General features: G+C 38.5%; 1 protein-coding gene across 1 annotated transcript; it reads left to right on the plus strand.

Annotated features, from left to right (window-relative positions):
• Positions 1 to 11,011: 11,011 nt before the first annotated feature.
• Positions 11,012 to 23,647, plus strand: LOC119868834 (MAM and LDL-receptor class A domain-containing protein 1-like). Its single transcript, XM_038589396.1, has 4 exons — positions 11,012 to 11,030; positions 11,100 to 11,525; positions 15,171 to 15,582; positions 23,591 to 23,647. Exons 1-3 carry the CDS (start codon positions 11,012 to 11,014, stop codon positions 15,542 to 15,544), a joined length of 819 nt encoding a protein of 272 aa, XP_038445324.1. The 3' UTR covers positions 15,545 to 15,582; positions 23,591 to 23,647.
• The last annotated feature ends 1,641 nt before the right edge of the window (positions 23,648 to 25,288 follow it).

Consider the following 25,288-nt stretch of genomic DNA (forward strand, 5'->3'; position numbering starts at 1 on the left):
TGGGTGTCCTCTTCTTTTTACAGTGTTCCCCTTAATATTTCTTGCAGAGCTGGTTTTGTGGTCACATACTCTTTCAGTTTTTGCCTATCTTGGAAGCTCTTTATCTCTCCTCCTGTTTGGAATGGCAGCCTTGCTGAATAAATATTTTTGGCTGCATGTTCTTCTCATTTAGTACCATGAATATATTCTGTCAGCCCTTTCTGGCCTGCCAGGTCTCTGTGGAGAGGTCTGCTGTTAATCTGATATTTCTCCCCATATAAGTTAAGAATCTCTTGTCTCTGGCTGCTTTAAGGATTTTCTGTTTATTTTTGGAATTTGCAAGTTTCGCTATTAAATGTCAAGGTGTTGAACAGTTTTTATTGATTTTGGGGGGTGACCTCTCTATTTCCTGGCTCTAAATGCCTGTTTCCCTCCCCAAATTAGGGAAGTTCTCAGCTATTATTTGTTTAAATATACTTTCTGGTTCTCTCTCCCTCTTGGCGTCTTCTGGAACCCCAGTTGTTTCCTGAGGCTGTCATTTATTTCCCTTAACCTTTCCCCATGGTTTTTAAATTGTTTTTCTCTTTTTTCCTCAGCTTTCTTCCTTGCTATCACCTTGTCTTCTATGTTACTCACTCTCCCCCCCTCATTAACCCTAGCTGTTAGGACATCAGTTTGGCTAGCATCTCATTTAATTTATTTTTAATTCCAACCTGATTAGAGCTAAATTCTGTAGTAACAAAGTCTCTAGAGTCCTTTATGCTTTTTTTTGCCAGAGCCACCAGGAGCTTTATAATTGGGCTTCTGAATTGGCTTTCTGATATCAAATTGTAACCCATTTTCTGTAACTCTGTTACAGAGAGTACTGTTTCGCTTCTTTCTTTTGTGGTTAATTCTTCTAGTCATTTTGTTCAGTGCACAGTGGCTGTGTGAACGGGCTGAGTCAGGAATATCAGTCACGACCTAAGTAAATTTCACCGTAGATGATTCTGATGAGGTCAGAGACCAGAAAATGAAAACGAAGATGAGAACAAAATTAAAGGAAAGGGCCACTAAAGTGAAAAATAAATTTTTAAACAAAGCAATAAAAGATAAAAGGCCAAAAATACCATAGAAGAAGGAAAAAGTAAAAAAATAAAATAAAATAAAACAAAACAAAAAACAAAAGAGGAAAAAGAGAAAAAAGAAAAGAAAAAAGGGAGATGGTGGTGGTGACGAAGTTGTAGTGGAGGGAGAACGTAGTCTACCTGAGGGGTCCTAGAGGTTGATCCTCTTGGTTCTGAGTATATTAAGTTCTGTATGTTAGAAGATGCTCAGTTCTAAATTTATATAAACCAGAAATACATGTAGAGAGCCCCACCAATGACCACCAAAACATAAATGAAATAAAAGAGGGGGGCAGAATGGGAATGCAGAGAGAGTATAATCTCACAGAATGAACCAGCACGGTATACCACTTGGTTCTGGGTGCATGCTGGCATGGTTTAGAAGGTATGAACTTGTGCCATTGTAGAACAAAATGAGGCAGAGAGAAAACACAAAACAAAACAAAAACCATATCTTGTATATATCCCAAAATTGAGTATGTTGTAGGGAATCTAGAAGTGGAAAGTATATCTAGGACGTGTCATTGTAGAAATTTGAAAGTCAAAAAGGAAGCATCTTAAAAATGAAGAGTTGGTAAAATATTGTAGTAAGGTGGGAAAGAGGAAAAAAAAGAAAATTTACAGTCTGATATAAAAACAAGTTGTAGTGGAATAGGCAGGAAAAAAATAGGAGGGGTACCCTCTGGTTCTATATCGTGTAAATCCCTGGACTTGCCCTGGAGCTTTCCAGTGCTGCTCGGTGAACTTGCTCTTGCCCTGACCTTCCAGCTGGTCTTCGGGGGAGGGGCTGCTGTGCTGACTCGCAGGTGTGTGCACCTGGGCGCTGCCCCGCCCCCCTGCCGGGTGTAGGGCTCAGGGGGAGCTGTTGCCCCGGTGAGGCCCCTGTCCCCTGGCAGCCCCGCCTCTCCCAGGCACAGGGTGACACCAGGAGGGACAACCCCACAGGCGGCGGCCAGGTCTCCCCAGCCCTGGAGTCCGCTCCCGCCGTGACCACCGCGGCTCCCAGTCCGCAGGGGCCTGGGTGCTCCCGGGGCGGGGGCGCCGATCTGCACAGGTCGGGGCGCCGGAGCAGGAGCGTCCTCGCTGTCCTGGGCCCTCCCCGCCTCGGCCCGTCCCGGGGCAGCGCAGGATCCCGGCTGTGTCCCCCGGAGGCCTGGGGTCCGGGGCCTGCGCCGCTGGAGTCGCGCTCCCGGGGAGCCCCCTCCGCCCGGAGCCCCGCCCGACCCTCCGGCTGCTCCCCCAGGCCCCGCGGGGCGCGCTCCGGCCCTTTACGGAGATGGGCGGCTGTGGGGCGCGCTCTCCCCGGCGCCCCGGGATCCCGCCCGGGTCCCTGCTGAGCGCCTTTCCGTCCGGGAAGAGTCGTGGGGATTGTCAACGTGCCCGCTTCCCGGGCGGGGCGCCCTGTCCCGAGGCTCTCCCCGGCCTCGGCGGCTCCTCGCGGCCCTCCCCCACCGGATTCTTTTTTATTTTATTGTTTTCCGCCTTCCTGCCTTGTCAGAAGCGAAAAGCCTTCTCTCTGTAGCGTTCTTTACATCTCAGTTCGAATTTGAGGTGTTCAGGATGGTTTGAAAGTTATCTAGGGGTGTTGGTGGGGCCGGTGTGTGGAGGACCCCACTCCTTTGCATCCTGGCCCGCCCCCGTTGCCATTGTTTCAGATGCTCGGGTCAAAGACTTCAAAATCATATGGATTCATCTTTTTTTTACATTTTGTAACTGATGCCAGTTATTTCTATCATGTCTGCCTTTAAAATATAACCAGAATGCCTCGTTTTTATCTCCTCATTACCTCCCTGGTCCAGACCATTATCATTCCTTATCGGAATTTTTGAAATCTCCTTTTCTTGCTGATGTCACCTTATTTTTATCTTTTCTCAGTACAGTAGCCATGGGGATGGGATTAAGTCAGAATTTGTTAAAGCATCCCTAATTGTTTCCAATACCTCAAAATTAAGGCCAAAAAATTAAAGTGATTGCTCTGAGTTTACCTAGTTGTCAGGTTTTCTAGGACACCTCCCTTGATCACCATCTGTGAATTTTCAACCCTACTCTGTCATGCTCTATTCCTTTCTCTTTTTTTTTTGCCTTATTATCATTAAATGAATTATATATGTCTTACCTATTTCTTTTGTTTTTCAATATCTCACCTAGTATCCCTACCTTTCTCACTCACATTATTTAAATGCCATGAAGACAGAGATTTTTTTCTGTTTTCTTTTCCCCATTTTACTTTTCTGTCTTCTTAGAAGACTCTATACCTGTGCCAAACATATAGTGTGTACGCAGTACATCTTTGTCAAGTGAATGAAGAGTGAATGAATGAGTACTTGTTATTCTGTTGTCATAATTTCCTGTTTATAAATTTCCCGTGCTAGATTTTAGGCTCCCTATTGGTGAGCACTATATATATATATATATATATATATATATATATATATATATATGTATTTTATATGTATATACATAATATTTAATGTAGGATGTGTTGAGAAATGTGAAGAGTCTGAAACTTTACTTATAAGCTAGCAAGTTAGCCTGTGTAGTTCTATGGATGCTGCCAAAATAGGTGAGACTTCTGGTTCAGAGACTAAAGGATTCATTATTAATGGTGTAACACCCAGCATAAATGTCCTGTTTGCCTTAGTTCCTCTTGCTCCCTGAGTCCCAGGAGCAGCTCAGAGGGGCCCAGGCTGATATGCATGAGAAATAGGTTATGCATCACAGCTAAGAAAGCCTGTGTTTATGGAACCCAAATCTTATAGTGGGATTCAAGCAAATGTGTCTGACCTATGTTTAAGAGGAGTACATTTTCCTTATTATATTATACAAGATAATAATTTGCCCTCTCTTATAGATGGAGTCACTACCTCTATTTTTCATGAGCATTTACTATTTTAATATCCTTAAAAGGATGGTCTGGAACAAAGGGGCAGTTAATGGCTCAGCTTATAGGACATGCAGAAACATGAGAGACCCTGGAGAATTATGTCCCAATAGTACCTCTGCTGGTCAGATTACAGGAGACCCTTAAAACCATGTGTAGAATAATGTAATTAATAATTGCTACTTCAAATGCAATAATTTTGAATGTAAAGTGTTACTGTTTGTGCATTGGTGTTCCTTTAAAAGATTTCATCTATTTATTCATATAGCAGTCTTTTTTATTTCATGGTACTTTTACAAATATTTGACTATTTTATGCTTTAAATAACTAATGAATATTAACTTTTGATGAAGACTACAGTTATTTTAACATTACAACTCCAAAATTATTATAACTCCTTTTGAATGCGTGAAAAAGCCTGAAGCTCAAAGAAATACGATGAGTAGAGAACATATTCTAAAATAGTATGCATAGTTTTAATGTATTTAAAGCTTATAATAACCTCTGCTTAATCAAATCAAATAAAGTAGAACCTCAATGTACTAGAACACTCAAATAACTTTTGTCCTCCTTCATGTAACTTTCAAGGAGGGTCATGAAATCTAGCAAGAAAGAGAGATAAACAGGGAGAGTTAACCTAGTGGACTTACAGTTATCATAGCTACGCCTCAGAGATATTGTGGTTTTTGTTCCAGACCACTGCAGCTAAGCAAGTATCACAATAAAATCTATTCTTTGCTTTTCCAGTGCATATAAAAATTATGTTTGCACTATACCTTAGCCTGTTAAGTGTGCAGTAGTATTATGTCTAAAGAAACAATGTACATACCTTAATTAAAAAGTACTTTATTGTTAGAAAATTCTATCATACAAATTTTCAAGGAGTCATAATTGTTTGTTGGTGGAAGGTCCTGCTTCTACGTTGATTGCTGCTGCCTGGTCTGGGTGGTAGTCACTGAAGGTTGGAGTAGCTGTGCCAATTTGCTAAAATCAGACAGCAATGAAATTTGCTACATCAATTGGCTCTTCCTTTCATGAACAGTTCTCTGTAGGATATGGTGCTATTTGATAGCATCTTACCCGCAGTACAACCTCTTTCAAAATTGGAGTCAGTCTTCTCAAACCTTGCTGCTGCTTTATCAACTAAGTTTATGTAATATTCTGAATCCCTTATTGCCATTTCAACAGTCTTTACAGATTCTTTCCCAGGAGTAGGAATAGGTTACGTCTCAAGAAATCATATTCTTTTTTCATCCATAAGAAGCAACTCCTAATCTGTTCAAGTTTTTCCCCCCACTTTTAAAGGCATCATTTTTGGCATTAGTACTTTTTTAAAAATTTTAAGTTTTTGCTTAGATTCTAGTTGGTTAGCATGTGGTTCAATATTGGTTTCAGAAGTAGAGTACAGTGATTCATTACTAATGTATAAAATCATGTGCTCATCACAAGTGCAACCAATAATACTCATCACCCAATTCACCCATCTCCCCTCCAGCAGCCCTCAGTTTGTTCTCTGTAGCTAAGAGTCTCCTGTGGTTTGCTTCTTTTTTTGTTTTCCCTTCCCCTATGTTCATCTGTCTTATTTCTTAAATTCCACATATAAGAGAGATGATATGGTATTGATCTTTTTCTAACTGACTTATTTCATCCAAGTTTTATTATGAGATTGCAGCAGTTCAGTCACAACTTCAGGTTCTACCTCTAATTCTAGTTCTCCTGCTGTTTCCACCCCATCTGCAGTTATTTCCTCCACTGAAGTCTTGAGCCCCTCAAAGTCATCCCTGGGGTTTAGAGTCAACTTCTTCCAAATTCCTATTTCTGTTGATATTTTGAATGCTTCTCACGAATCACAAATGTTCTTAATAGCATTTAGCGTGGTCAGTCCTTTCCAGAAGGCTTTCAATGGACTTTTCCCACATCCATCAGAGAAATCAGTATCTATGGCATCTATAGCTGTATGAAATGTGTTTCTTAAATATTAAGCCTTGAAAGTTGAAAATGACCACTTGATCCATGGGCTGCAGAATGGATGTTGTATTAGAGGTAGAAAAACAGCATTAATCTCACTGTACCTCTCTGTCAAAGCCCTTGGGTGCCCAGGTGCGTTGTTAGTGAGCAGTCATATTTTGAAACGAATCTTTTTTTTTTCTGAGCAGTCAGTTCAACAGTGGACTTAAAACATTCAAGAAATCATGTCATAAATAGATGTACGGTCATCTAGGCTTTGCAGTTCCATTTATAGAGCACAGATAGAAGGGATTTAGCATAATTCTGAAGGGCCCTAGGAATTTCATAACAGTAAATGAGCATTGGCTTTGGCTTAAAGTCATCAGCTACATTAGCCCCTAACTTAGAGAGTCAGCCTGTCCTTTGATGCTTTAAGGCCAGACATTGACTTCTCTCTAGCTATGAAAGTCCTAACGTCCACTATGAGGCTGTTTAATCTACATTGAAAATCTGCGGTTCAGTGTGGCTGCCTTCATTAATTCTCTTTGCTACAACTTCTGGATACCTTGCTGCAGCTTCTGCATCAGCATTTGTTGCTTCACCTTGCACTTTTATGTCATAGAGATGGCTTCTTTCCTTAAACTTCATGAAATAACCTCTGCTAGCTCAGACTTTTCTTCAGCAGCTCAACTAATTAATTATTAGGACTTTTTTTCAGAACAGTTTTCAAGTCACAGAAAAGTTGAGGAAAAAGTAGAGATTTCCCACATACCTCTCCTGCCCTAAACACACACACACACATACACACACACACAGAGAGAGAGAGAGAGAGAGAGAGAGAGAGAGGGAGAGAGAGAGAGCGTCTCCTACATCAGATTTCCCAGCGGGCAGGGGAGGGGGGCATTTGCCACAACTGATGATTCGACACTGATACATCATAATTACTCAAAGCCCAGTATGATCCACTCTTGGTGTGATACATTCTGTGGGTTTGGAAGAATGTGTGGTAAAATCTATTTGTCAATATGGTATCATACATAGTATTTTCATGACATTGCTCTTGTATTGAAAATACTCTTGTGAATCACCTCATCAGCCTTCCCCCCACCTCTAAATTCTGGCAACCACTCCTCCTTTTACTCTTTTCATATTTTTGCCTTTTCCAGAATGTTAAATAGTTGAAAGCCTACAGTATGGAGCCTTTTCAGCCTGGTTTCTTTCACTTAGTAATATGCATTTAAGTTTCCTCCATGGCTTTTCATGGATTGATAGCTCATTTATTTTTAGTGCTGAATAACACTCCACTGTCTGGGTATAGTACAGTTTGTCCATTCACCTATTGAGGGACTTTTTTTTTTTTTTTTGCTTCCATGTTTTGGCAGTTAGGAATTGCCATGTACAGGTTTCTGTGTGGATGTGTTTTGGGCTCCTTTGGGTATATATCAAAGAGTACCCTTCTTTAAATTTTTAAGTCTTTGCATGAGACCCAAATTATCAGCTCCAGTGCTTTGCTCATTTCATGTTTATTTCTTATACATGATTCTCTGTAGGAATCATCTCAAACCATCAAAGAAGTTCTAACAGTGAGTCTGATATAAGACCATCTGATTCTGTATCCATCACCCTGCCAAGGTTCCTTGGCTCCTACATAAATTTAATTTCTTCTCTCCTAGTGAAAAGCTCTCAACGTGACAGTGATAGTGTAGGGTGGACACTATGGACTACACTATGGACCTGTGTGTCTTTCTACCAAATATCCCCTAACATCCTTTCCTTGGGGGTAGCTACTATAATTATATTTATATAACTAATAGTGGCAACAAGAGTAATTTTACTGAAAATAATTAAAAGCTGCTATAGAGTCACTAGGTTTTTTACTCATATCCATAGAAATAGAAATAGACAAATAAGTTTTAGAAACTTTATGTCAGGGACACCTGGGTGGGTCAGTGGTTGAGCGTCCACCTCTGGCTCAGGGCATGATCCTGGGGTCTGGGATCGAGTCCTGCATCAGGCTCCTGTGGGAATCTTGCTTCTCCCTCTGCCTACGTCTCTGCCTCTCTCATGAATAAATAAATAATATCTTAAAAAATTAAAAAAGAAACTATGTCAACAGATATCCTATGATGAGCATAACAGCTTCTAGCACAAAGCTTGGTATACAATAAACCCTGAAGTAGTGATAACTATGGTTCTTGCAAATTATGCTGTTTCTGATAATGATGATAATTAAGAAAGTCAATAGTGAGGCTCCAGAAAAGTGAACAATCTTTGAACCTCAATTGTTAAAATTTACCCAGAATATTATATCTCTAAGTCAGAAAAGACTGTTTTTTTAAGATTATTTATTCATTTATTTATGAACAACACTGAGAGAGAGACAGAGACTTAGGCAGAGGAAGAAGCAGGCTCCTTGCAGGGAACCCAATGTGGGACTCAATCCTGGACCCTGGGATCACGACCTGAACTGATGGCAGTTGCTCAACTGATGAGCCACCCAGGCGTCCCGACATACAGAATTTTTAATAGCTGTTCTTATGAAGTGTATATTTGGTTAACAGCTAGCTAAATTAATTTCAGCTGGTTTATTACATCTCTGAACAGCTGAGGTGAGTTTTTAAAATGTGTATAGAAATCTAAATATTTGAGAACACAGTATATTAGATAGGCATATTTAAATTTTAGCAGCAAAGCATCTGTTAAAAATTGCTGTCTTTGATGGATCTTATCTAATAAAACTAGAAAATTGCCACAGTGGTTTCTGAAATTTTACCACCATTAGCATATTCATTTATTTCTACATTGGTATCTCCTTGGATAGCAGACAATAGACAATAAGGCTCCCTTTCCAGGTAACTATGTGTGATAGCTATTCCATAGTAGCAATAACTTGTTTTCTTTCTGTATTTTCGTAAAAGAACTCCTGGATCCTTTTTTTTAAGATTTTATTTATTCATGAGAGACAGAGAGGCAGAGACATAGGCAGAGGGAGAAGCAGGCTCCCCGCAGGAACCTGATGTGGGACTTGATCCCTGGACCTGAGATCATGCCCTGCGCCGAAGGCAGATGCTCAACCACTGAGCCACTCAGGTGTCCCCCTTTGTTTTTTTTTTAATTGTCTGAAAAAGGAATCAAAAGCATTACTTTCTCAGGGATTGAAATGGCAACTACATACTTTGAAACCACTGAAATCTAGGTATATTTATGAGTTATTTATATATTATGTATTTATAAACAGAGATGGCCTATAAAAATGTAGTTTTAAATATTCTTAGTATTTTTCCCCTAACTTGTCATAATTATCATTGGAGTGAAAAATCTTTGGATTTCAATCCATTTACATAGTTTCCTAACTCTATGACCTTAGTTAGATTAATAACTTCCCTGAACTTTCCTTTCTTCCTTGGGCTATTGTGAAAGTTGGATCTATATAAAGTGTTTAGTACAGGGTCTATGACATAGGTATCTATTAAATATTAGCTATAATTCATACTATTATTATAACTTCTCAGTCCTGCCTTTCTCTTCCTCTTTTCTAATGGCTTTGTGGAAATTAACTATTTCTTACCTATTTCCTGAAAAGTGGGTCAAATTATTCTGCCCTATAAATATTATGCAATGCATATAATACTTTGGGAAATATTAAGCTCTACAAAATTGGTGGTGAACGTAATATTAATTATAATAATCTTGGTTTTTCAAATTTTAATCTTTTTGAAGTAGCTACTTTTCATATTTTAGTATAAAATAATCTGTAGGAACAATGAAGTCTTCCAAATAATGTCATAGTGGCAGAGAAATAACATGAGTATCGAATAAATTAGGTAGACCTTGGCAATTCTATACTCAATATAGCTGAATAATGATGTTTCTTTGAAAAATTATTTGGTAAAAATGTAATTTCTTAAATTGATAATTCTGCTTTATTAATTTTTCAGTATGGAAAGCACAACTCTGGTTTTTATTTCTTTCAGATCAGATAGGATCCATTTTTTCCTCAAATGTATCCTTTAATGTACTTAGAGAAGTATAACAAGGTGATTTCAGTTGAGCTTTACGATTCTAAAGTATATGAATACTCCGGAGAGCCATCCTAGGAGTCACATTTTGTTTTTCAGGCTCCAAATGTGACTTTGAAGCAGATAGCTGTGGTTGGTTTGAAGCAATTAGTGGTGACCATTTTGATTGGGTATGGAACTCTAGAAGTAACCTTTTGGCTGAATTTGAGCAACAGGCTCCACCTAGGGATCATACTCCCAACACAACTGAAGGTAATAAGCAAGGAGAGGCTTTTGTTCACCCTTGGTCAGGCCTGTTAAGAGAAAGATAAGCATTTAAAGCTCTATGTTACTGCAACAAATAGTGTGACAAATAGCTAAATAGTGTCAATTACGTTTATGTTGTTAGTGTGAAATGACTCCTTTAAGGGTGGTGGGGAGGGAGTATAGATATGCTTTTGGCTGAATTCACTTAAATTATTAACTTTTTGCATGATTTTCAACCTGGAGGTAGATACTAGTTTAGTTTTCATAAGAGCAAATTTGACTCATCATATTTATTGATTTTTGATTGTATAGTCTTAATTTTAGTCAGACACAGAGCTTAGTACAAGGTTAAGAGGCAGGTGCCTCAACTCAGTCGGCTAACTTACAATTTGTATTTGTATCTCAATAGGGCATTTTATGTTCATTCTGAAGAAAGCAGAAGCTTGTCACAAGTTGCCAAACTCCAGAGCCCAACGTTTAGCCAGGCAGGACCTGGATGCATACTTTCCTTCTGGTAAATACTAAAAACTGTGGTCAGCTACCCCAGCAACCCGGTGGTTGCAGGCGTACTTCTGCACTTGTTAGACTTTATGATTTGCCCTTGGTTTGCCTTTAAAAATAGGTACTGTTATATTTATACAATTAGCATTTTACTTAGAAGCACATTATCAGTATTTGTTGTGTTCTTTCTTTAGATGAAAGAGACTCTTTCCCTCCAACAGTGGATTATAATTTAATTAACTCTGCCTCCTCTGTTCTAGATGGAACTCCTTGAGAAAGGCTCCCAGGGTCCTGGAGCCAGAGTATGCACCTCAGCAGATAAGCTCTCGCATATGAGCAGCAATGATTACTGCAAGAAATAAAGGCGTCCATTGTAGCTAATTATTAATCAACGGTTGACTGAGTGGAAGAGCCTATAAGTTAAATATTTAGTCTATGCAATAAATCATTTCCATTCCTTGTGTTTGTTCTTTTTCAGGTTTTATGACCATGGTCTGTCAGTGGGAGCAGCTGAGCTACAGCTACATGTGGAAGATTCCAACGACTCTACAGTACTCTGGAGAGTATTGTGTAACCAGGGCAACCAGTGGTCACAGGCCACTATTCAGCTTGGACGCCTTACTCAGCCCTTCCATTTGTCACTAGATAAAGTCAGTCTTGGCATTTATGACGGAGTCTCAGCTATTGATGACATCAGATTTGAAAATTGTACCCTTTCTCTTCCTGCAGAGAGCTGTGAAGAGCCGGACTTTTTCTGGTGTCAACGCAGCAAGGCTTGCATAGAAAAACTTCTGTTATGTGATTTGGTAGATGATTGTGGTGATCATACTGATGAGGTTGACTGTGGTAAGTGCTTTGTTGTTGTTATTATTATTAATTATTATTATTATTTTGGTCCATCGTATTTTTACAGTGGAGATCTTGATTTGTTCACTGTTTTCTAGCCAATCAAGGCAAAGACAGGAAGCATTGTTCCAGAGTTGACGACCGTGATGAGTGGTTGATTAATCAGGTTACCGATATTTGTTATGTGGACTTATTAACTAGATACTATAGATAAAGTGCTAACCACAATGACTGAGTTTCAGATCTCATGGAATTTACAGTCTAATTGAGAAGTAGATATTATTCAAATATTGTTTTAAAAATACAAACTGGAAGCTTTGATGGGAGATACGGAGAGGAGTGCAGTGACTTTATAATAATGGTATTAAACTTTCTAAAGGAGATGACTTAGCTGAGATCTGAAAATAAAAAAGTCAAAGCATATATATGCAAAAGCCCTGATATGTGACCGTGTAGCAGATGGAGGCCAGCCAGTGCGGTAGGAGCGAGGAGGTGAAGGAGAGATAGGGTGCAGTATAAGGACAGAAATGTGAAGGAGGCCAGATTTGCAGATATTTATAGTCTATATTAGGAAAGTTTTTCTCCATTTGAGGGTTTTTAAGAAGGAAAGTGGTATAATAAAATTGGCATATTAAAACATGTCAGTGTAGATACAGAGTGATAAGTGGATTGGAGGAGAGTGGATTTGGGAGACCCATCAGGAGGCCATTGCGATAATCCACTGAGGAGGGGTGGGCAGCCTGTATCACAGCGGCAGTGATGGAGATGGAGGGACTGATGTTTGGGGAAATACTTAGGAGGGACATTTGATGATGTTTTGGCTATAGGGAGCAGGGAGTGCTGTGTCAAAAGTAAGTCTTGAGTTTCTGGTTTAAATTACCAGAAAGTTTATGGTATCTGATGATTGTATACATTTTATAATTTAATAAACCTAGCACCAGGTAGTGCCCATTGCACTTGCTCCTGAAAATGAATCAGAAGCTTATAGCTGTTTTTTACTTCAATTACAAAATCAATCAGAAAAAGAATTTGCATCTTTCTTTGTCCAGAAATAGCAACAATTCTTAAAATTCAAGCTATATGCCTATTACATTGAGAGGCTAATTATAAACCAAAGTGAAGCCATAAAATGCTTGGTGCATCATAGGAAACACTGCATTAAGAAACTTCCATATAAATTATTGTACAGCATGCTGCATATATGTGATCTTTGATACAGTCAGGTGGATTGAAGTCAGAATTACCATGCATCTCATTACACAACTAATTCTTTGAGTGGATATAAATAAAGTTGATAATTTAGACAATGGCTAACATAAGAAGTGTAACTTGTCCCCAAGGTAATTTATTTTTGTGGCTTTAGAAAGCTTTTTCATCTTTCTGAAGCTCTCCGAAGCCCACTCCTCAAAAAAAAAAAAAAAAAAGCAAATTATCCTTAAAACTACTATTAACTTAGATGGAGTTATGTCAGTACAACTATAATAATCAAAATACTACTTGTGACTAAATATTAGTGAAAGAGAACAGTAGTGGTATCAGAGTGTCAGTTTCTCTCGCAGCTTTCCATATAAATGTGTTCCTGGATTCCATAGAAAGCATTAGGCATCCAGAAATCTATGTTTTATTTCCTAAATCTTCCTACGTTTAGAGATAGGGTTTTTTATTTGAAGGTGGAGCTACGTGCATTCCCTTTCAAAATAGAGATTGAACATACAGTCAATATGAAGACAGGCAATATCAAAATCTGTTGGCTTTAGTGCCAGTTTTATGTCAAAAAACTTAGCAGCTTGACATTCTCCTTCTGCTCCACAGCCAAAGATTGACACCCGGAGAGTATGCTGTGGGTCCCCAGTTCACGTCACAGCTGGGCTTGATTAGTCACAAGTGAGGAAATATCAAACAAAAGCTCATCTCCCATTTGACATTTACTCACTGGGCTCCCATCATTAGTTCTAAGCTCCTGTTCCGTGGTTTTCAAAGACAGATGATTTGTTCTAGCCCGGCTGCATTTATCCACATTTGCTTATATTTATTGTTTCAGAATATTTATTCCCCTTTGGCACCAAGTGCATTTACTAAGATGAATAGTGAAAGGACAGCTGACATTTATATGTTTAAAAAATATTAACTTCGGTGAATGAAGCTAAAATGTAAAACTATGCATTAATTCTAACTCCTGTTCCTTCTACCCAAATAATGCTAAATGTTTTTATTCTAAAAACAAATCCTTGTTGTCAACAAAATGTTCACATCCTGAAAATGACTACATTACTATATTCTGGAAATTGTGGTAGATAAGCTAGGTGACGAGGGGCTAGTCAATCCTTTATAAGTGCTTTGAATTCTTCTAGTGCCTGGAAGGAGTTTTAAGCTTAAAAGCTCCAGCTCAAAGGAGCTGCAATCCAGTGAGAAGAAAAGACTGCCTCTCAGGAGATGCTGCCAAGAGCCCGCAGCACAACAGGAGGCATAAATAGAGAAGGAGAGAGGAGTGAGGTGTTTAAGGCAAGTGGGGAAGGTGGTGTATGCTAAGAAAAGGCTGGCCAGGGACAAACAGGAAGTTAATTTAACTTGGGAAAGGTAAAGCTTGAAAGAAGAGCTTAGATTTCAGTTTGGATTAAATGAGCATGTATGTACAGGAAGAAAATGATAAATTGCCATGGAAGGCAGAAGAATGGTCTTTCTGGCACTGATGGAGGGAAATGTGGAATTGGGGCAAGATGAAACCAAAGGGAGGAGTTTTTCAGCCTGAGGTCTGGAAAATGCTGGCATCAGGATCATGTTGATACTTGTTAAAAATATGGATTGCTCGGTCCCCCATGTCTAACCAGGTAGTGCTGGTATGGAGCTTCGCCATGGAGCAAGCAATTATGCTGTACACATCAGGTGATTCTGAAAGATTGGACTCTATTAAAGTATGACTCTTCAGTTCTGCATGTTAGAATCGCCAAGGGAGATAATGAATTATCTTGATGTTCAACCGCACTATTTGTGGCAGTTCAGTCAACATCTCCGGGGGGGCTGGGGGGGCTCAGTTGGTTCAGCATCCAACTCTTGATTTCGGCTCAGGTCATAATCTCAGGGTTGTGAGACTGAGCCCCTGTAGGGCTCTGTGCTCAGTGGAGAGCCTGCTTGAGATTATCTCTCCCTCTGTCCCCTGACCCCCCTTTTCTCTCTCTAAAATAAATAAATCTTTTTTTTTTAAATAAATAAATCTTTAAAAAAATAAATCAACATCCCTGAAGATAAGTTCTGGAACTTCATGTTTTTTGTTTTGTTTTGATTTTTAACATTCACTGGTGATTGGGACATTTGGCTAAGGTTGAAATCGACTGAGCCAGAAGTTTATAGTATTGAGTCAGCCATGGTGCCCTCATCATTTGCATAAAGTTATAGTGTTGGAAATGGTGAAGGATGGGTATAAAAGGCATTTGGAAAATAATGGCTGAAGTAATGCCCCCCCCCAGTCTATAAAATATTATTACTTGATATAAATCTAGGATTTATTCACTTTTTAAAAACTTTTAGTGTCGCATTTAAAAAACATTAAAATCATTAACCTTGGCAGGAGCCAAATATCAACAAGTATTCTTAATCATGTTTTTTGTCCTTAATTATTTTTTTGTTGTTATTTCATGCCAATTTCAGTACCTGAGTTCCAATGTAACTTTGAAAATGGAATCTGTAACTGGGAACAAGATACAGAAGACGACGTTGATTGGACCAGGAAGCACGGTCCAACTTCAACACTTAATACAGGGCCAATGAAGGCTCATACCTTGGGCACAGCTAAAGGACACTATCTCTACATAGAATCTTCGGAGCCACAGGTTTTCCAAAACAGAGCTACTTTCCTCAGCCCTGTCCTCAATGCCACCGATGCAGGGGGCTGCACCTTCCGCTTATATTACCACATGTTTGGAAAGCATATTTATAGGCTGGCCATCTACCAGAGAGTTTGGAGTAACACAAGAGACAGCTGCTGTGGCAGATATTTGGGAATCAAGGCAACAGATGGATGAGGAAACGCCTCAATCTTTCCAGCAGGAAGCCTTTTCAGGTATAGATAATGGCTTTCGTAATGTGTATTTAAGATGCATTCAGAATGTCTAAGGAATATGAAAGATCACTATATCCTTGAATTAAAAGCCAGTGGAATTTGGTCAGAGTTATTTGGAAGTACATTTATCATGCAATTAAGGTTGTGCCAAAGCATGTTAAGTTGCTTTCCTCTTTGACTCCCCCCAATAATCTGTGATTAAAATTTTTTTTAAATTTTTATTTATTTATGATAGTCACACAGAGAGAGAGAGACAGAGAGAGAGGCAGAGACACAGGCAGAGGGAGAAGCAGGCTCCATGCACCGGGAGCCCGATGTGGGATTCGATCCTGGGTCTCCAGGATCACGCCCTGGGCCAAAGGCAGGCGCCAAACCGCTGCGCCACCCAGGGATCCCTGTGATTAAAATTTCTAAAGGTGGACACATGGCATTGGCAGCAGCTACAGGTCCCTCTGACTTTAAGTCATTTTTCTCTTGAAATAAAAAATCTGGAGGGAAAAAGAGTTTTGCGCAATATATGGTACTCTGCCAAATGTTCAGGTTCTAAAATCTGTGATTTTTAAATATTCCATCAGACTTTTCCACCTTTTATAGGTAAGCAGCAGAAATTCGAGAAGGGTGCATGCTGTGTTGGAGAATCACACAGCTACTCTGGGGCAGAGCCAGAGGTCTAGCTAGGTCTCCTCACTCGTGCTGAAATATTCTTTACTGTGATTCTCACCTACCTTCTCCTAAAAGGAAAACTTGGGGGCAGCCCGGATAGCTCAGCGGTTTAGCGCTGCCTTCAGCCCAGGGGCTGATCTGGAGTCCCGAGATCGAGTCCCACCTCAGGCTCCCCGTGAGGAGCCTACTTCTCCCTCTGCCTGTGTCTCTGCCTCTCTCTCTCTCTCTCCTCTCTGTGTTTCTCATGAATAAATGAATAAAATCTTAAAAAAATAAATAAAAGGAAAACTTGGAATGGTGGGTTTAAATGCTTACGTGGCTTTTAAGATTTTATGAAGGCAATTTCTATTATCTCTTGGATTCCCTTAGCAATTCCCTGAAGTGGGTAAGTCAGGATCTTTTTTATCAGTTTTACAAATATGAATAAAACATTTGGAGAGGTTGTTATTTATATCTGGCCAAATAGATGGTGCACAGCAGGATGGGGACTTGGAATGGAATCTGCAGTTTCCAATTAATTCACATTCATTCCCTTTCTAATATATCATACAGCCTGTCATGTGTAGGAGGGTCGAATATTCTTTTTCTCTTTGCTCCAATAGATCTAGATGTAATATACAGGGAGGAACTCCTTACCACTCCTGGCTAAACTTTTTTTTTTTACATGTACTGAATTTCTCTGTTCCCTTATTTAAAGCGCTGTTTCAACCTAAATATCTTGAGAGCCATGATAGAGGGGCGTCTGGGTGGCTGCATCAGTTAAGCATCTGCCTTGGGCTCGGGCCATGATCTCAGGTCCTGGGATCCAGCCCTGCATTGGGCTCCCGCTCACTAAGAAGCCTGCTTCTGCCTCTGCCTGCCACTCCTCTTGCTTATGCTCTCTTTCTCTGTGTCAGATAAATAAATAAAAGCTTTTTAAAAAGCCATCATAGATATACGTTGTATATGACTCACTAAAGAATACATTGAAATGGGTGATTTGTCCAGATAGACACAGGCGGAAATTATGAGAACTAGTCTGCTATATGTAGAGTGTTATTTTGCTGTTCAGCCATGTGGCAGGTGCGTGTAATCACAAGAAATGAAATGGAAGGAAGGTTCTTCGACTTTTATTTAATAATGGATCACCCACTTCAAATTTAATCAGATGAATTGTAATTTGGGTCAAACTAGTATCCTTCTGATATTTACTCAAGAGTTGGTTGCCAGGAGAAAATCACCTTGGCAAGGGAGCTGTTTCACATTCAGATGAACAGAGAACTAACCAAGGAATCCTTTAGTTATGAATCAAAAATATAGAAATTGGTGTGTGGAACCAATTTTGGGTTATACATGCAGTACTCTGTTTTTATCCAATGGTTCTTCTAGGCTTTATTTTTTTCCAATGACATTCAGGCTTGAGAAGGTAAAATCAGATTGTGCTTGTGGTGTAGTTAAGATAATAAAAATTGGGTCCAATTTCAGCGACCAGAGATATTCCTTCATTGAATAATAAGTATACAGAGTTGTGGTGAGAGCAGAAATAACCAAGATTTTACTTAGCTGTGATATTGTAGGTGAAATTAGCTAGTGTCAGTCCAGCAGGTAATGTGCTCATTAAATGTTTGTTTAAAAGAAAAATCCAAGGATTTTTCAGGAGCTATGTATGTATATATAGTTGACACACAAGGTTACATTAGCTTCAGGTGTACAACATAGTGATTCAACAAGACTATATATATATATGTTTTTTATAAATATAAATATATATATATATATATTTTTTAAGACCATATATTATACTATGTTCACCACAAGTGTAGCTACGGCCTGTCCTGACACACTGCTCTTACACCATCTTTAACTGTATTCTTCACGCTGGGCATTCATTCTTATGGCCTACTCATTCAATAACTAGAAGTCTATATCTCACACTTCCCTTCACCATTTTGCCCAACACCCCACACTCCTCTCCTGTGACAACCACCAGTTAGTGGTCAGGATTTATGCATCTCATTTTGATTTTGTTTGTTTACTCATTTTTAAAAACTTCCACTTAAGTATTTGTCTGAGGTATTTCACTTCACACGATACCCTCTAGGTTAATCCATGTTTTCTCAAATGGCACACCTCCTCCTTTTTATGGCTATATGATATTCCGTGTGTGTGTGTATGTATATACATAATACTTTCTAATCCATTTGTCTATTGGTGGGCATTTAGTTTGCTTCCATATCTTGACTATCACAAATAATGCTGTGGTAAACATATGGGTGCATTCATCTTTTCAAATTAGTGTTTTTGTGTTTTGGGGGTAAATAATAGTGCATTATTGGATCATAAGATATTTCTACTTTTAAGCTTTTGAGCAACCTCCATACTCTTTCCACAGTGGCTGCTCCTCTTGCATTCCCACCAACAGTGCAAGAGGGTTCCTTTTTCTATATGTCCTGCTAAAACTTTTTGTATCTTGTATTTTTGGTTTTAGCCATTCTGACAGGTTTATAGTGATATCTCATTGTGGTTCTAATTTGCGTTTCCCTGATAATTAGTGATGTTGAACATATTTTCATGTGTCTGTTGGCCATCTATATGTATTTGGAGAAATGTATGTATGTCATTTGCCCATTTTTTAATTGGATTGTTTGGCTTTTTTGGTATTAAGTTGTATAAATTCCTTATATATTTTGGATATTAATACTTTATTACATATATCATTTGTAAATATCTTCTCCCATTCAGTAGGTTGTCATTTTGTTTTGTTGATAATTATATTTGCTGTGTAAAAGCTTTTTATTTTGACGTAGTCCCAATAGTTTATTTTTGATGTTGTTTCCTTGCCTCAGCAGACATATCTAGAAAAATAGTGCTATGGCTGATGCCAGGGACATTACTGCCTGTGCTCTCTTCTAGGGTTTTTATGGTTTCAGGTCTTATGTTGAGTTCTTTAATCCATTTTGAGTTTGTGTGTGGTGTTAAAAAGTGGTCTAATTTCCTTCTTTTTCATGTAGCTATCCAATTTTCACAGCACCATTTATCGAAGGACTATCTTTTCTCCATTGCATATTCTTGCCTCTTTATTCATAGATTAATTGACCATTTAATCCTATGTTTGTTTCTGAACTCTCTCTTTTGTTCTTTTGATTTATGTGTTGATTTTTTGTACCAGTACCATAGTTTTTTTATTAGTACAGTTTTGCAATATATCTTGAAATCTGGAACCATGACACTTTTAGCTTTTGTTACTCGCTCTCAAGATTGTGTTGGCTATTCAGTCTTTTGTGGTTTCCTACAAAGTTCAGTATTATTTGTTGTAGTTCTTTGAAAAATACTTGGGATTTTTCTAGTTCCGTAGACATGTTAAATTGTTTATTGGAGCTTTATTTTGATTCTTGAGGTAGGCTGATATCCCTATATATTTCTCTCTTAAAACTGCTTTTGCTGCCTTCCCAAAATTTTGGACCATTGTGTTGTCATTTATATTTGTGTCTATGCATTTTGTTATTTCTCCTTTAATTACCCTGTTGACTGTTTGGTAGTATGTTGTTGAGTCTCCATATATTTGTGACATTTTCACTTATTTCTTGTGATTTGTTTCTAGTTTTATAGCATATGATCAAGATATTTATAATTGCCATATCCTCTTATGGATTAATCCCTTTATTATTTTGTAATGACCATCTTTGTCTCTTGCTACTCTCTTTGTTTTAAAGTCTGTCCTGTCTGATATAAGTATTGCCATCCTGGACTGTTTTGTTGTTGTTGTTGTTGTTGTTGTTGTTGTTTTGCTTTTCCTTGTATGGTGAATTTTTTTTTAATCCTTCATTTTCAATCTTTATGAGTCTTTAGGTCTGAAGTGAGACTCCTGTTGGCATCTTTAGATGGATATTGTTTTTCTTTTCTTTAATATTTTACTTATTCATGAGAGATAAACAGATAGAGGCAGAGACATAGATGGAGAAGCAGGCTTGCTGTGGGGAGCCTGATCCAGGACTCGAACCCAAAACCCAGAGATCATGACCTGAGCCAAAGGCAGATGCTCAGCCACTGAGCCACCAACGTGACCCCAATGGATATTGTTTTTCTTATCCATTCTGCCACCCTTTTATCTTTTGATTAGAGCTGTTAGACCATTTACATTTTTTTTCATTTTTTTAACCCTTTATTTTTTATTTTTTAATAATAAATTTATTTTTTATTGGTGTTCAATTTACCAACATACAGAATAACACACAGTGCTCATCCCGTCAAGTACCCCCCTCAGTGCCCATCACCCATTCACCCCCCACCCCCGACCCTCCTCCCCTTCCATCACCCCCAGTTCGTTTCCCAGAGTTAGGAGTCTTTATGTTCTGTCTCCCTTTCTGATATTTCCCACACATTTCTTCTCCCTTCCTTTATATTCCCTTTCACTATTATTTATATTCCCCAAATGAATGAGAACATACAATGTTTGTCCTTCTCCGATTGACTTACTTCACTTAGCATAATACCCTCCAGTTCCATCTACGTTGAAGCAAATGGTGGGTATTTGTCGTTTCTAATGGCTGAGTAATATTCCATTCTATACATAAACCACATCTTCTTTATCCATTCATCTTTCAATGGACACCGAGGCTCCTTCCACAGTTTGGCTATTGTGGACATTGCTGCTAGAAACATTGGGGTGCAGGTGTCCTGGCCTTTCATTGCATCTGTACCCTTGGGGTAAATCCCCAGCAGTGCAATTGCTGGGTCGTAGGGGAGGTCTATTTTTAACTCTTTGAGGAACCTCCACACAGTTTCCCAGAGTGGCTGCACCAGTTCACATTCCCACCAACAGTATAAGAGGGTTCCCTTTTCTCCACATCCTCTCCAACATTTGTGGTTTCCTGCCTTGTTAATTTTCCTCATTGTCACTGGTGTGAGGTGGTATCTCATTGTGGTTTTGATTTGTATTTCCCTAATGGCAAGTGATGCCGAGCATTCTCTCATGTGCATGTTGGCCATGTCTTTGGTAGCATGGCAGGATACAAAATCAATGCCCAGAAATCAATGGCATTTCTATACACTAACAATGAGACTGAAGAAAGAGAAATTAAGGAGTCAATCCCATTTACAATTGCACCCAAAAGCATAAGATACCTAGGAATAAACCTAACCAAAGAGATAAAGGATCTATACCCTAAAAACTATAGAACACTTCTGAAAGAAATTGAGGAAGACACAAAGAGATGGAACAATATTCAATTCTCATGGATTGGTAGAAATAATATTATGAAAATGTCAATGTTACCGAGGGCAATTTACACATTTAACGCAATCCCTAACAAAATACCATGGACTTTCTTCAGAGAGTTAGAACAAATTATTTTAAGATGTGTGTGGAGTCAGAAAAATCCTGAATAGCCAGGGGAATTTAAAAAAAGGAAACCATAGCTGGGGGCATCACAGTGTCAGATTTCAGGTTGTACTACAAAGCTGTGGTCATCAAGACAGTGTGGTACTGGCACAAAAACAGACACATAGATCAATGGAACAGAATAGGGAACCTAGAAGTGGACCCTGAACTTTATGGTCAACTAATATTCGATAAAGGAGGAAAGACTATCCACTGGAAGGAAGGCAGTCTCTTCAATAAATGGTGCTAGGAAAAGTGGACATCCACATGCAGAAGAATGAAACTAGACCACTCTCTTGCACCACACACAAAGATAAACTCAAAATGGATGAAAGATCTAAATGGGAGACAAGAGTCCATCAAAATCCTAGAGGAGAACACAGGCAACACCCTTTTTGAACTCAGCCACAGTAACTTCTTGCAAGATACATCCACGAAGGCAAAAGAAACGAAAGCAAAAATGAACTAGTTGGGATTTCATCAAGATAAGAAGCTTTTGCACAGCAAAGGATACAGTCAACAAAACTAAAAGACAACCTACAGAATGGGAGAAGATATTTGCAAATGACATATCAGATAAAGGGCTAGTTTCCAAGATCTATAAAGAACTTATTCAACTCAACAGCAAAGAAACAAACAATCCAATCATGAAATGGGCAAAAGACATGAACAGAAATCTCACAGAGGAAGACATAGACATGGCCAAGATCACTTTTTAATAATAAAATAATTTTATGTCATGGTTATAACTGCATTCAGAAGTTAATTAAAAATTCATTTTCATGGTATAATTTTTAAATATGCTTTTCCTTTCACTATATTAAAATGAAAAAAAATGTAGTTTTATTCTATTTCCTGCACAGATGTGTTAGACAAATCTAGAGGAGACATCAAAGAGCTTTCTGGCCTGAAAGATTGCAGAGATGGCCTTGGCTAGGCACATAATTTGTTAGGTTAGGCATGTGTTTTTGGAGCATCTACTCTGTGAGAAGAGAAAACTTAATCACACATGGAACCAGCATACGCAGAATTGATGTGTAATGCCTCGGGGAAAGTGTTATTTGCTGAAAGAGAGGTCCATTGGGAGGCTCAGGTAACTTACCAAGTCTTCAGGTCTATCTTGGGTGTGTATGTCTTTAATAATACTTGAAGAGGGGAACCCTGGGTAGCGCAGCAGTTTGGCACCTGCCTTTGGCCCAGGTCGCGATCCTGGAGACCCGGGATCGAGTCCCATGTCGGGCTCCTGGTGCATGGAGCCTGCTTCTCCCTCTGCCTGTGTCTCTGCCTCTCTCTCTCTCTCTCTGTGACTATCATAAATAAATAAAAAAAAAAAAAGAAAAACAGAGGACCTTTCCATTTAAAAAAAAATAATACTTGAAGGGAGTCTTTACTTTTGGATGTTACTGGATAATACAAATGAACGAAGATAATACTATGGATAAAGACCACATACTGACTCTTTTTAAGAATTTAACTCTTTTTATTTCTAAAAAAATCTTTCCTTTTACCACAAAAGACGAAATTCATTTTTATTGTAGGAAAATGTTTAAATATAGGTAGAAAAGGTAAACCACATCAATGCTGCTTACACCCTCATGATAAAAACATTGTGTGTGTCTTTACAATCTACCACGTTGCTTTCAATTAATACAATAAATAAAAGCAACACTGTTTTCAATTAATTTGCTCATTTTTATATATAATTTTTAAACACCTATTCACCAATATTTTGTTTGGGCCAATAGTATTCCATCAAATGGATGTACCACCATTCACTAATTCAGTTCCTCACTATTGATTTAGGAGTTGCTTTCGATTGTACACAAATTTAAAGAGTCTTTACTGAACAGTATAGAGGTTTGCACACATTGCAAATTATATCCTAAGAGTAAAAGAAAATACAGAGTAGAATTTTTAATTGATATTCATTTTTAAACCATTTGATTGATGATTTTATTGTTTTAAATTTTTATTTATTTATGATAGGCACACAGTGAGAGAGAGAGGCAGAGGCACAGGCAGAGGGAGAAGCAGGCTCCATGCACCGGGAGCCCGACGTGGGACTTGATCCCGGGTCTCCAGGATCGCGCCCTGGACCAAAGGCAGGCGCTAAACCGCTGCGCCACCCAGGGATCCCTGATTTATGATTTTAAATTACTCTTCAATAATGTACCTTTTTTTCACAAGCAATACATGACTGTGTCTGTTTTTCTGTATGCTTCCCAAACACTGTCTAATTATTTTTTTCATTGTTTCAGTCTGAAAATATGGTTAAAGTAGGAGGTAACTGTATATTTTCTCCAATTCTTTAATGCTAAGCAGGTTGATCAAGTTCGTGTGCATGTGTGCCTTGTGTAGTTATATTTCTGTGTGTATCTATATTTCCTATTTGTGCTTTTTGCTTGGTTTTCAGTGTGTAATGCTTATTATTCTTCTTACTGACTTAATCTTTTAAAGCATCGAGGTATTTTTTTATTTGTTGTGAAAGTTGCAAAGATTTTCCCCAAGTTTTATTGACCTTTTATTAGTTTTTCATGTTTTCACCCTTCCTAGTTTTTAGGTTGTGCATAGTTATGTCTGCCAGGGTGCCCTTTATAGTTTATCTTTTTGTTATTTTTTCCAGAATGATATTTTTCATTAGGTTTATTGACACATGAATGACATATAACATGTAAATTTAAGGTGTACAATGTGATTACATTGTGAAATGATTACTACAGGAAGGTTGATTAACACATTCATCATGTCACAGCTACCTTTTTTTTTAGAGAATGTGGTGAGGACATTTAAGATCTACTCTCTTAGGAGCTTTCATATATACAATACATTACTGTTAACTGTAGTCACCATCCTGTGTATTTTACCCCTAGTAGTTATTTATCTTGTAACCATTTCCTCCATCTCTCCACGCCCTTCTCCCAGGTGACACCTTTTTATTGTCTATTTTTATGAGTTTGATTTTATAAATTCCACATGTAAGTGAGATCATACAGCATTTATCTTTCTCTGTCTGACTTATTTCTCTTAGCATAATGACTTCAAGATACATCCATGTGGTTCCAAATGGCAGGATTTCTTTTTTTTTTTTTTAAGATTTTATTTATTTATTTGATAGACCACAAATGGGGGCAGGGAGGGCAGAGAGAAAGGGAGAAGAAAGCTTCCCGCTGAGCAAGGAGCCTGATGTGGGGCTTGATCCCAGTACCCTGGGATTGTGACCTGAGCCAAAAGCAGATAGATGCTTAACCAAATGAGCCACCCAGGTGCCCCAAGATTTTTTCTTTTTTAGTATTCCTGTGTGCCCACACCTGTATTTGAATATATGTCGGTATTATGCACCATACTTTCTTAGTCCATTCATCTGTCAGTGGAGACTTAGGGTTCTTTATATGTCTTGGCTATTGTGAACCATGCTGCAGTGAACATAGGGATGCAGGCATCTCTTAAAGATACTAATTTCATTTCCTTTAGGTATATATACCCAGAAGTGGGATTGGTAGATCATATAGAGTATTTAATTTTTTGAGAATCTGTATTAAATTTTTTGAGAATCCTTCATACTGTTTTCATACCTACTGCACCAATTTGCATTCCCACTGACAGCGCAGAAGTATTTCCTTTTCTCCATTTCCTTTCCAACATATGTTGTCTTCTTGATGATAGTCATTCTCACAAGTGTGAGGT

Source organism: Canis lupus, unplaced genomic scaffold (genome assembly GCF_011100685.1).
Source record: "Canis lupus familiaris isolate Mischka breed German Shepherd unplaced genomic scaffold, alternate assembly UU_Cfam_GSD_1.0 chrUn_S1966H2165, whole genome shotgun sequence".
In the NCBI taxonomy this organism is placed as follows: domain Eukaryota; kingdom Metazoa; phylum Chordata; class Mammalia; order Carnivora; family Canidae; genus Canis; species Canis lupus.